Genomic DNA, 12,847 nt, shown 5'->3' on the forward strand with positions numbered 1-12,847 from the left:
TTATTTTTCCACAGTTAAAAGACGAATATTCCATAGTTTTAACGCTAACCGATAACCATTACAACGACTACAATTATGTAACGCAAAGTTTTCTGCTGCTCGTAGAGGACATTAACGATAATGCACCCATATTTTTACCCTATCAAAGCGCCATCGAAATACCCGAAAACAGTGATCCTGGTATTATAACAACGCTAGAGGCAACGGATGAAGACGAAGGTGCCTATGGACAAGTAGTCTACTATCTTCAGGAATTGGATGGTGACAACGACATGTTCTCCATTTCAACGTACCAGGGCAAGGGTGTACTCCGATTGATGGGCGAGTTGGATTACGAAACTAAAAGTTTATATCAATTGCGTGTTTTAGCCGTAGACCGAGCCCATCAGGGACCTATCAATACAGGCACTGCTGCCATTCTAGTCAAAGTAGGCGATGTAGGTGATCAACCGCCAGAGTTTGTTGAAGTACAAGCTGTAACGCGCATACCTGAGGATGCAGAGATTGGTACGCGCGTGCTGCGTGTACGTGCCATTGATGGCGATCGTGGCATCAACAATCCAATTGAATATGACTTGGAATTAACGGAGTTGTTCGATATTGATCGGCATACGGGCGTAGTTTATACGGCGCAGCAACTCGATCGTGAGGATAGCAACAAGCAAGTAAATGGGGCGTATATTTTGAAAATAACAGCCACCGAGGTGCCACATGTGCGTATGAGGGTGGTTGTGTTAAAAACCACCGACCATGACATTGATCACTGACCAATTAAATATTGTGTACAAATCGCTTGTTACATTTTTTTTTTTTGTAGTCTCAAATGAGTGCATCGGAAGAGGTGATGCAGGTCAAAACGGAAGTGACCGTGATCGTGACGGACGTAAATGATGAAATACCAACATTCAGACAACCAATTTACCGCTGTGAGGTGAATGAGAATTCCCAAAGCAATACACCATTGAGTTTTATTGACGATGATGTACAGAATTTCGTCGAAGATCATGACATTGGCAGCAATGGTACATTTCGTTTGTTTTTGGATCCACCAAATGATGTCTTCGAAATTGTGCCGGCTGTGGCAGTGAATGAGGTAAACTTTATGGTGAGAGTGAAGAACGCGAAGTCGATCGATTACGAAGAAATGAAAGAGATTAATTTCACGCTTTTTGCGAGAGAAATCGATGAGCCGGATAGGTGGAGGTAAACCAATTTTCTCAAATTAGTATCGTAAATATTTATTCATTTGTGCTATATGTACATTGACAGCTCGGCGCACCTTCAAGTTTATATTCGCGATCAGAACGACAACTTCCCCGAATTCACACAGTCAATCTACAACACCAGTATACCGGAGAATAGTGACCTGGGCGCGATAGTTGCCAAAATAGAAGCAACAGATATAGATTCAGGCGATTTCGGCACTATGGGCATACGATTTCACAATCTGCGAGGAGGCATAGCACATTTGTAAGTCATTAATTGAACTTCGACCAACAATTTGTGAAACTCGAATAATTTTTCTAGATTACATCTTAATCCAATAACGGGCGTTATTACCATTAAACAGCCCGGTGACTCCGCATTCGATCGCGAGATCAATTCACTTCATTACCTTACCGTCGAAGCTATCGATAATGTTGGCATTGGGAACCGCAACACCGCACAGATCCTAGTCAATATTGAGGATGTCAATGACAATGCGCCAATCTTTGTACAACGTCACTACGAGGCAAAATTGCTAGAGAATAAGCGCGAATTCGAAACTCCACTACTTGTCGAGGCGCGCGACATAGATCTCAATGGCACCGAGAATAGTCAGATCACTTACGAGATTGTAGAAGGTCTCTATCGTGAAAATTTCACTATAGACCCCGGACGTGGTCTGCTACGGCCATTGCATTCGTTCGATTATGAAGAGTTGTTAGAGAATAGAGGTCGTATACGGCGACGTGCCGATAATGGCATACGCGAGATCGATTTGTTGGTACGGGCGCGAGATTCAGGCATACCGATGCTCTCTACTGTGGTGCCGGTGCTCATATATGTCGAAGATGTAAACGACAATATGCCCATATTTCAAAAGAATTTCTACGCCAAAACTATACCAGAAGACCTACCCGGCGGTAGTTCGATATTACAGGTGATGGCTATCGACCGTGACGGATCGGCGCCGAACAATGTCGTTGTATACCGCATACAAATGGGTGCGAGTGATAAATTTGTCATCAATTCAGAATCGGGTGTAATATCGGTGGCACATGGCGCGAACCTGGATCCAGATCTGACGGAGCCAAAGAAGCTCGTATACACCCTGACTGTGGTAAGATGAAATCTTTGAATATGAAAGTGGGTAATGGCATGTAATATACTGAACTATATATTTGGCTTTCAGCTCGCTTTGGATGGGGGTATAGGCAATTCACAACTCATGAACTCTGCAACGGTTAATATAACCATAAAGGATGTGAATAATAAACCGCCTGTTTTGGGAGAGCTTCCTACCATACGCATCATGGAAAATACGATTGTGGGCACACAAGTGTATCGCGTAAGAGCTACGGATCTTGACGAATCACCAATCATTCGTTACCGCATAAATCGTGACAATTGTGAAGCGCGTAATGAAGAAGGCACTTTCGTCAAACTGACCGAATTTGATTTTTTAAACGCCTTCGATTTAGATCCCATCGAAGGAACGATAAAAGTAAGTTCTTGCAAATCTATTTGCGAAATATTTGCTACAATTAAGGAATTTTTTACAATAGCTTCTCAAACTCCTGGATCGCGAGAAGATCGAGTATTTAAAGCTGGCCATAAGCGCGGAAGATTTAGCTGCAGTGAAAGGAAAACAAGTCGCTGAAGGTAATCGCGTAATGTATTGTGGAAAGGTTTTCCCTCATCCAATGTCAAATTTGGTTTAGAGACAAACCGGTTTCGGCGTTGTGCAATCTTCAGTGTCATTTTCATTTCACATTATTGGTCATTAGACCGCAGATGTTTATGCAGAAGAAAAAGCCTAAAAATATGTACCATGTAGCTATAAGAAATGTATACAAATTTATAGTAAATTTTGCTTATAGTTAAGTGGTACATATTTTTAGACTTCGTTTTCTGCATAAACATCCGCAGTCTATTGATAATTTTTACTTATATCTTCATGATTTGCAATTGAAAATGAGAGTATTTAAAAAATATTTCTACGAAAATGGCACAACGCCGAAACCGGTTTGTCGCCAAATCAAATTTGACAAGGTATCACCGAAAATCGGCCGGAAACTCCAGCAACCAAAATGAGAATATTCGCCTAACCTTAACTTTAGAAATTTAAATAAATTTAGGGGATTCACAAGACGTGTTAACCGTCGTCAAATCTTAAGCTTAGCATTTTAATGTAAAATAACGATTAATTAATGGCTTGAGAGGATTTCTAACTACACCGAAATGTTTTTAAACTGATAAAAAATATATAAATTAGCGCCGCTGAAACCATTTTAGCCGTTATTTTACATAAGAAAAAACACGTCCTGTGAATTCCCTAATTCTTTACTATGTTCTTACAATACATTTCTTCTCGCAGCCATTCTAAATATAATAATCGAAGATGAAAACGACAATAATCCGAAGTTCAAGCAGCCGTTCTATCGCAAAACGATCACTGAGAATAGCATTAACGGTGTATTAATTGCGAATATACTTGCCTATGATTTGGATAAAAATAAAACCATCACATATTCGTTGGAGGGTAATCCCGCTGTAAGAAATCTAGTACATCTCGACCCACAAACGGGTGAAATGGTGGTTGCAAATAAAATCGATCACGAGCAATATCAGTGGTTGAATTTGACGGTGCGTGCAACTGATTCGGGTATACCGCCACGATCCGCGCTCGTCGATGTTTATGTGTCGGTTTTAGACGAGAATGACAATAATCCGTATTTTATCGGTGGTACCAAGAACTATTCAATTAGTGAAAATGCTGAAATTGGCGCACGAATTGGCACCGTACAGGCAACCGATGCTGATTCGGGAGATTTTGGCAAAATCACATTTCTAATGGATCGCATTAGTTCGCAGGTGAGTGATATTTGGGGTAGAGCTCACGATTGAGAGAATACAAAGGTTGCGCCGATCTCGGACCGCTATTCCTCTCTTAACGAATTTGACAGAATCGTTGTTTGCATGACGTCACACTGGTGCAACTTGTTTACATTTTCCTTGCAACATTTTTTCTTCTTCTTCCATTCTTGCTCGCGTTTTGGCATTTCTCTCTCGCAATTGCACCAGTGTGACGTCACACACAAGTTATTCTCAAAAATCCTCTCCGATCGGCGCAATCTTGTATTCTATCATTCTTGGGGTAGAGCTGATATAATATTCATTGCATTGTGGATTGGGAATTTGTAGGGAAAATTCTCAATTGACGCAGACACTGGCGTGCTCTCTGTCGCCGATAGATTAGATCGGGAAACGAAAGATTTTTACATGCTAGTGATCGAGGCTTGGGACAACTACCAGTTTGGTTTCTTGGCAGGCGAGAGTCGTAATGCCTTCAAGCAAATATTGTAAGCAAATTATTGAAATACTCTGGTGCATATATGTATATGTATGTATGTATGTATGTAATAAACTTTTATACACTTTCAGCATAACCATACTGGACGAAAATGATAATGCACCCGAGGTTTTTCTGCCCACAAGTTGTGTGCTGATTACCGAATACCACGAGTTGAATGAGAAAATTACAACTATTCGTGGCAAAGATGCCGATGATCCGGAATCGCCAAATGGTCGTTTAGAATTTCAAATAGCAAAAGGCAATAGATATGGTGAGTAAATAAATTGCATAGAGGCAATTGGAGTGTTCTTCAATTTATTTCAGATCTATTCGAGTTACGCCAAATCGACGAATGGACTGCAAATATTTACGCTCGCACACATTTGCGCAACAAGTTCGGTAATCACACACTAACCATAGCCACGCGTGATCTAGGTGTACCATCGAATGTTGTTACCAAAACTTTTGATATTTGTGTATCGGATTTTAATGATCATCCACCAGTTTTTGTTACGCCATTACATAACACTACGCTACGTATACCCGAAAATACAACCGTGGGCACAGAGCTGCTGCAAGTGCTGGCCACCGATGAGGATATCGGCGTAAATGCTTTGGTGCATTATCGCTTGAAACCGGATCCACTGGGCAGCTATAAGATATTTCAGATCGACAGTGAGACTGGACAATTATTTTTGAAGGAGAAATTAAATCGCGAGAAACAGAAGCTACATGAGGTTAGAGCGCTGCAGATTGTCTATCGTTTTTAGAATTTTTTTAATATAGCAACTATTATACTGCTCATTTCGAACATTTCATTGCTTCAGCTCGCTTCAAGCGGGGAAGCTACATAAGTTATTTTATAATGGCTACCCTACCCAAAAATAATTCCGAATTTTACTTTAACGACCGAATTGTAATACTTTGCAAATCTTTTGCCATTTCATCAAACCTAATTTTCTTGAGGGTTTAGTTTAGTTTAGTATTCGCATTCAACTTTAATTTTACATAGGCTATTACAAAATCTGGATTACATTAATTCCATAGTTTAATTATTTTTCATTGTTTAAACAGACGCAAAGTGCTGTGCGAGCGGGCAAAAATCAAATATTTTGTTGTCCCAAATATAGACGTAATTGGTTTTGTTGGAAAGGTTATTTATCCATTAGCAAGGCTCCGGTCCCAAATTTTGTATAAAATGAATAACACACAAAAAAACTATACCCTTCAGCGTCACATCAGTTTTAGGCTTTACACGGAAAAAATTGTCAAAAATTCAACTTAATAGATATAAAGCTAAATTTGTAATTTTTCCGTGTAAAATTGCTTAATATAATTGCAAAAAAAAAATAATTTATTAAAAAATTTGAATGCTGTAGTTTAGACTCGCTATATTTTAAATGCAATTTTATTTTGTTGAAAATAAAAAAAAAAACATTATTAAAGTTTAAAGGAGTAAATCTTAAAATCAAGTAAAAAATGCTTTGTCGTTCCATTAATCAGAAGTATGGTTCTTTATCTGTTTAAAAATAAAATAAAAATTTGCCCTGTCTTTTAAATGTGTAATAAAGGCCTAGGTTTTTGAAAAGAATTACCACCTGTTCAAAAATTTAATTCAAATTATTTAATAAGTTAAATGAATTATTCAAAGAATGGGGAATTAGGTAACTGAAATATGTATCACCATATATGTATGTATGTATATGGAAGTCAGACGAAAGAGGTTTAAGCTATGAGCTTGCAAATATTTTGAAGAGGGTCGCCACCTGTTTTCAAATCGTATCTAATTAAATTATACAAATTGTGTATATACGAAAAATTAAAATATTTCTATCAAACGAAAGGGTTACGGCATCGTATTTGTTATTTTATTACAGTATGCAAATACATACATTGCCAATGGGTGACATGTTTTCTTGCTCCTTAAATTAACTTTAAGGTTTCAGAAATGTGTTTATTCTTCACTTATTTTTTGCTAAATTTGTTCTTTGGTCTCACTCCCATGTTATTATACATATTTCAGTTACCCAATTAATTAATTGAATTTAATTTTGTAAAGGGGTGGCAATCCTTATACGTGTAGTTAAAGGTGCCCACACTCACCGACGTGTACGTATGCCGTGTCTGTTTGACGTAGCAACCTATAAAATTTACTGTTGATAGAAAGAGAGAGAGAAGCACGCGTAACCGTCGCACGTACACGGTGGTGAGTTTCCATTTACATGGCGCTCTCATAAATTTGATCGTGTTCAGCTGACACGTTAACGTACGTGAGTGTGGGCAAATCAGTTTCAACTCCAACAGCAGGGTGAATAGTGTTCCCTCCATCACTAGGTAGCCCTAGATAATTTTGCAAGTGTCTGTCCTGGCCTCGAAAGCTTCCGTAAGTCGCCCAACTCGTTCGTAAAATTTTCGGGGGTTTTTCCTGTCGGCCAGCATTTCAAGCTCTTCGCATTCACGTATTTCGGTATATCCCGTCTTATTGCGACAGCTCCCTACCGTTTATCACAACATGATCTTTTTATGCTTGAACCTTATGTATATTGCACACTGCAATATTTCGGGCCTTGGCGAAGTCGATCAGCATCAGTCCGTTATTGGAAGTTTCGTCGCGTAGGCTGAGTTTTCCGACAGTGGGACCAAAAATCTATTCCTAGCCCACCTTGGCATTGAAATCGCCTAGTACGTTTTTTATATCGCGACGGGGGCAGCACCCCTATGTGCGCTCCAAGCGCTCATAAAAGAGATCCTCGGATTCTTCGTACTTCCCTTCCGTAGGGCGTAGGCGAAAATGAGCGAGATGGTGAAGACTCTCACTTTGCTACGGATTGTGGCTATACGCTCGTCCTCCGGGATGAGCGACAGTACTCGGCGACGGAGTCTCTTTACCATCCCAAGTCCCACACGGATTTTGCGCTCCTTTATACGGCAGCTTAAGTGGACGTCGCAAGGCCCAGGCATTTTTTGCCTTGCCCCGTCCAACGCATTTATTGGATTGCAGTGATGTCAGCCGGTGATGACATCAACCTGCCGGGCAGAGCCACCTTCTTCATTAAAGATCCGGACATTCCAGGTACATCCCCTCAAATCGTAGTTCTTTCCATCTGGTAAGCAGACGCTACAGATTTAAGTGAATAAGTCGAGGTGGGCACACCGAAGCTCTCTCTCTTTCTGTCGGGACCCAAGACTCCACTCGATTTGGTTATCGCATCTCGTACTTGGAACACAAGAGTCGAGATTGAGTATATCCGTGCAACTGTAACTGCATGCTTAGGAGAACGACTATGACCCATTTTACCCCCGTGCATACATTTATCATACGCCAAATTTTAAAACTCTGGCTCTTTTTATAAAAAATTAGAGCATAGTCAACAGCTCCTTACTAACTAATCCAGATGTGTACACATTTTCTTCTACACTGAATAAATTTACTTTGCATATTCTCATTTGCAGATAAGAATCGAAGCATATGATCAGGGACTGCCTACCTCTTTGAGTACCGATCTAGATTTAACGATCTACATACGGAATGTAAACGAATACGAACCGCAATTTGTGGTTGAAGAAATACACGTTAACTTTACAGGTTTGTAAATCAATATTTTTCAATATGTACACGTTATTTTTAGAATTCATAGTGCTTATTTCAATTAACCTCTATAGAGCATGCCGATCCTGGCTCGGAGCGTGTCAAACTACCCGACACAATCGATAAGGACGAGGTAGATGATCTCGACGATCCGCCCAGCTCAGTTTGCTATTTTATTGTGAAAGGAAATGAGCAGGGCTATTTTAAATTAGATCCCGAAACACATATACTCAGTGTGGAGAAAGAACTGGATCGTGAAGTAATTGCCAACTATACTCTCTTCGTGAGGGCTACAGAGAATTGCGCTAACGAAAAACTCGCATACGTATCCAAACAAATTTCCGCAACCCGTCGTTCAGATAATATTGTTGGTATTACGACGGCTTTACGGCCAGAACTCTCGAGCTTAGGGCGAAAGCAAGGCGGTTTTCTACGCAATTCCGATCATTTCGATCGCTACAAGCATTCGCGCAATTTGCGTTCGATTAACGAAGATGACGAGACGTCCACAGAGCAGGAATCATATGAATTCGCTGACTCAGACAACCCATTGACAAGCGAGGAGCTGCTACTATACGATAGTACTGTGGTACGCGTACGTGTACGCGTCTTGGACATCAACGATAATCCACCACATTTTCGCACGAAAGTGTTCACCGGTGGTATAACGACAAATGCTGATTTTGGCACGAAATTTATGCGTATCGAAGCTTTAGATCCGGATGAGGGTTTCAATGCTAAGATTTTTTATTATATGGTCGGCGAGATTAGGCAAACATTATCAGAGGGTTTGGAAAATGTTAGAAAATCACCATTTCTTGTGGAACGCGACACGGGCGATGTGCAATTAAATTTCGATCCACAAAAAAGTATGAAAGGATATTTTGATTTCATGGTTTTGGCAAACGATACTTTAGGTATGAAGGATGTGGCGCATGTGTTCATCTATTTACTAAGGGAAGATCAGAAGGTAAAGTTCGTTTTCCGACTGCAGCCGGATGAGTTGCGTCTCAAAATCAGCACATTTAGGGATACACTCAGCAATGTCACGGGCGCAATTGTCAATATAGATGAAATTAAAGTGCATGAAAACAAAGATGGCTCTGTTGATAAAACAAAAACCGATCTTTATATGCATTTGGTAGAGCGAGAGGATAATTCTATTTTAGAAGTGCCTGAGGTGCTAAAGCTAATCGATCAGCACATCGAGCAATTGGATGATCTATTCAAGGAGCTCAACGTATTGGATACACAGGCAGCGGAAGCGGAACTACTGGTAGCTGGACCACCGAAGCCCATGTTCGTTTGGTTAATATTCACTAATCTGTTTATGACGACATTGTTAGTGGTAACCTTGGGCCTGTGTGTGTCGCAACGAAAGGGTTATAAGAGACAGTTGCGCGCCGCCAAAGTTAATATTTTCAGTAAGTTTACTTGGAGCAAGCAAAAAACGCAATCTGCTAATTTTTATTTTATTTTTTTTTTTGCATAGGAAACTCTTCGCTTTCGCTGCAAAGCAACACAGAACCAGCCACCCGTGTACCAAATACAAATAAACATAGCGTTCAAGGCTCAAACCCGATATGGCTTAAAGGCTATGAAAACGAATGGTTCAGAAATGAGGAAAATTTAAGGTAATCTATGGCATGCTNAGGCTATGAAAACGAATGGTTCAGAAATGAGGAAAATTTAAGGTAATCTAAGGCATGCTTACNCGTTTGGTTAATATTCACTAATCTGTTTATGACGACATTGTTAGTGGTAACCTTGGGTCTGTGTGTGTCGCAACGAAAGGGTTATAAGAGACAGTTGCGCGCCGCCAAAGTGAATATTTTCAGTAAGTTTACTTGGAACAAGCAAAAAACGCAATCTGCTAATTTTTATTTTTTTTTGTTTTTGCATAGGAAACTCTTCGCTGNTTAATATTCACTAATCTGTTTATGACGACATTGTTAGTGGTAACCTTGGGCCTGTGTGTGTCGCAACGAAAGGGTTATAAGAGACAGTTGCGCGCCGCCAAAGTTAATATTTTCAGTAAGTTTACTTGGAGCAAGCAAAAAACGCAATCTGCTAATTTTTATTTTATTTTTTTTTTTGCATAGGAAACTCTTCGCTTTCGCTGCAAAGCAACACAGAACCAGCCACCCGTGTACCAAATACAAATAAACATAGCGTTCAAGGCTCAAACCCGATATGGCTTAAAGGCTATGAAAACGAATGGTTCAGAAATGAGGAAAATTTAAGGTAATCTATGGCATGCTTACATAAGTATGTACATTAGACTGCATCACTCCCCATCCAAAAAAAAAAAAATCGGTACTGTTTTTTCCATTGGAATTATAAAATCTATTGTATTTTAAGACGTCCACCAAAATATTTCGGAAAAATATTAAGATTTAAGCGAGCTGGACCGATTTGAAAATACCTCCAAAAATGGAATCTTTTATGAATAAAAGTAGTTTCTTAAAGAAGTTTTTTGAAAAAATCCCCTCAAATGACAAAACGGTTTAAGCTTAACAAATTTGCATAATAATATTTTACCGAAAGCGAAATATTTTGATGAACGATGGAATTTTGTAACCCCGGCGGAAAAGCCGCAACTTTTTTTTGGTGATGCAGTCTAATGTACATATTTTACATTCCTAAATCTATTATTTCTTTAATTTTTTTTTACAGTCAAGGCGGTCAGGATTCTTTGGATGAAAATTTTCTGGCGATTGGTACGCAGGATATACACGAAACGCTGAAGGGCACTGCGAAACTCTTCAACCACACCAATGACCTCAACCGGCACTTTAATGTGTACAACCAAATTGATAAATTAACAAATAATGCTCAAATATTAGCGCGTAAATTAGAGACTACAGAATTATAGGAGCAAAAAAAGCCGTATATTTAAAGCCCAGGAATGTTACATCATATATCTAAGATGCGATTTTGTATGAAATATGTATTTATGTATGAATTTACGTGAAGTGTCCGAAAATAGCCGAAAATATTATATTAATTTTTTAAATAAAACAGATCGTATCATTTTATATTCTTCCGAAATACAGGTCCGATCAAATCTACTATGTTTGTAGAGGTATCGGTTTTTCTTTTTTACCGACTTCAAAAAAGGATGAGGTTATCAATATCGTCGGAATATTTTTTTTATGTGTGTTACCGCATGGCTTTAGACCACATTAACTGATTTCTATCATTATTTTTTTTTTTAAAGAAAGGTGGTACCTCAGAATCGGTCCCATGCTAATTTGGTTCACATCCGATTTTGTTTTTGCTTTAAAATTTCTTGTTTTTCATATAAGTGGCTTTAGGCAGAAATGGAGTAAAAATATTGCAACAAAATATTTGATTTAAAACAAAAATGATCAAACGCTTTAATGTTCAAAAGAAAACAAAGGAAAGATGACTTTATTTTTTTAACTAAGCCCGAAATGTCTCTAGCCTAATAACAGGCGATCCCACTTTAGAGGCTGAATTTTCTTTTGAAATTATGCAAGACTTGACGCACAGTGGGATTTGAATCAATTCTAGCGCGCCAAAGTCTGCTGAAAGTATACCCATCCAGTAGTACAATACTCGATGGATTTGCACTCGTATTTTTATTTTATGGCCTACTAAAGTTTACATGTCTCGGCTTAAGTAGTTTTCAAAAAAGGCCAAAAATGGTTAAAATCAATGCTTGAGCGAAATTAAAGGTTAACACATATATATGTAGTAAAATTGCATGGGAAATATTTTCGTAGTAGATTTTAACCCATTAGCTTCCGACTGAAAGCGTCGCTTTGACCCTTACTTCGAGAAACCACGCTAACAGCAAATTTTGAAGGTCGTAAGAGGATTAATATATTCTAGTTAGTTATTGTTCGGATAATTTTACTAGGAGTCTTCTCAAACAAAAACTTCATGCGACCAACGTAAGTCTCTATAAAATTCAAACAAAAAATCTATGCCAAGAAGAAATAACAGCCAAACTTAATTAAAAAAAAAAAACAAGTTTTTTTGTTGATTTTTTATTTTAATTTTTTAGGGACTTTTACGTTGGTGGCATGAAGTTTTAGCCTGGGAAAACCCCTAGTAAAAAAAAATAATTTTCTAGAATACATAAATCCTCTAACGAATTTCCAAAATCTCTATTTGCTGGGTATCTTAAAGTAAGGAACAAAACGGCCCTTTCAGGCGGAAGCTAATGGGTTAAAATGCTCTACCGGGCTAGTTTGAATTGTCATAAAATTGTCGCACAGTGTAATTAAGGGTCACTGAACACATTTTTGATGATTATTTTTATGTTAAGAGTAATTTAGAGAGGTTGCTCTCTTCGAGATCTCAAAAATCCATTATCTCAAAAATGGTTCTACTTTTTTATATTTTGACTTCATATTCGGATTCAGGAAAATATTTTACATAAGAAATGATGATAAATCGCCACGGATAAGATTTCTTATGACTAGTGTTATTATTTTATCTTTCAAGACCACTAACACAAAAAATTAAAACTTAAATCGGCGCAGCTAGAAAAATTTCTGAAAAAAAAACAACCGAGCTCCGGAATAAAACAAGTATTAACAACAATTTCAGAGAATACCAGGAAAATTTAAGGCAATTTTTAAATTGACTTTTGGCGCACTAGAATTTGCTTCTCATCGCAGTATGTGACGGTTTTTGGCTCTATCTCATGAAAGGCTTGCTCGATATTC

The 12,847-nt window shown here is 38.5% G+C and overlaps 1 protein-coding gene across 6 annotated transcripts in view; it reads left to right on the forward strand.

The window, feature by feature from the left end:
- The window catches only part of Cad88C (cadherin 88C), a 41,647-nt gene extending 30,423 nt beyond the window's left edge, over positions 1–11,224 (forward strand). For 5 of the 6 annotated variants that reach the window (XM_017620664.1, XM_017620661.1, XM_017620659.1 and 2 more), the window contains 15 exons: positions 15–713; positions 818–1,203; positions 1,270–1,470; positions 1,528–2,323; positions 2,396–2,707; positions 2,769–2,865; positions 3,581–4,077; positions 4,408–4,565; positions 4,648–4,829; positions 4,883–5,295; positions 8,012–8,144; positions 8,222–9,455; positions 9,869–9,984; positions 10,250–10,391; positions 10,824–11,224. In XM_017620664.1, the coding sequence (XP_017476153.1) occupies positions 15–713; positions 818–1,203; positions 1,270–1,470; positions 1,528–2,323; positions 2,396–2,707; positions 2,769–2,865; positions 3,581–4,077; positions 4,408–4,565; positions 4,648–4,829; positions 4,883–5,295; positions 8,012–8,144; positions 8,222–9,455; positions 9,869–9,984; positions 10,250–10,391; positions 10,824–11,022 (5,565 nt within the window). In that variant the 3' untranslated portion in view covers positions 11,023–11,224. Of the gene's footprint in view, positions 1–14; positions 714–817; positions 1,204–1,269; positions 1,471–1,527; positions 2,324–2,395; positions 2,708–2,768; positions 2,866–3,580; positions 4,078–4,407; positions 4,566–4,647; positions 4,830–4,882; positions 5,296–8,011; positions 8,145–8,221; positions 9,486–9,868; positions 9,985–10,249; positions 10,392–10,823 lie in introns of all 6 variants that reach the window. The other variant, XM_017620662.1, reaches the window with a different exon arrangement.
- The last annotated feature ends 1,623 nt before the right edge of the window (positions 11,225–12,847 follow it).

The sequence above is a fragment of the Rhagoletis zephyria genome, unplaced genomic scaffold (genome assembly GCF_001687245.7).
Source record: "Rhagoletis zephyria isolate East Lansing unplaced genomic scaffold, Rhagoletis_zephyria_1.1 Rzeph_scaffold_02225, whole genome shotgun sequence".
In the NCBI taxonomy this organism is placed as follows: Eukaryota; Metazoa; Arthropoda; class Insecta; order Diptera; family Tephritidae; genus Rhagoletis; species Rhagoletis zephyria.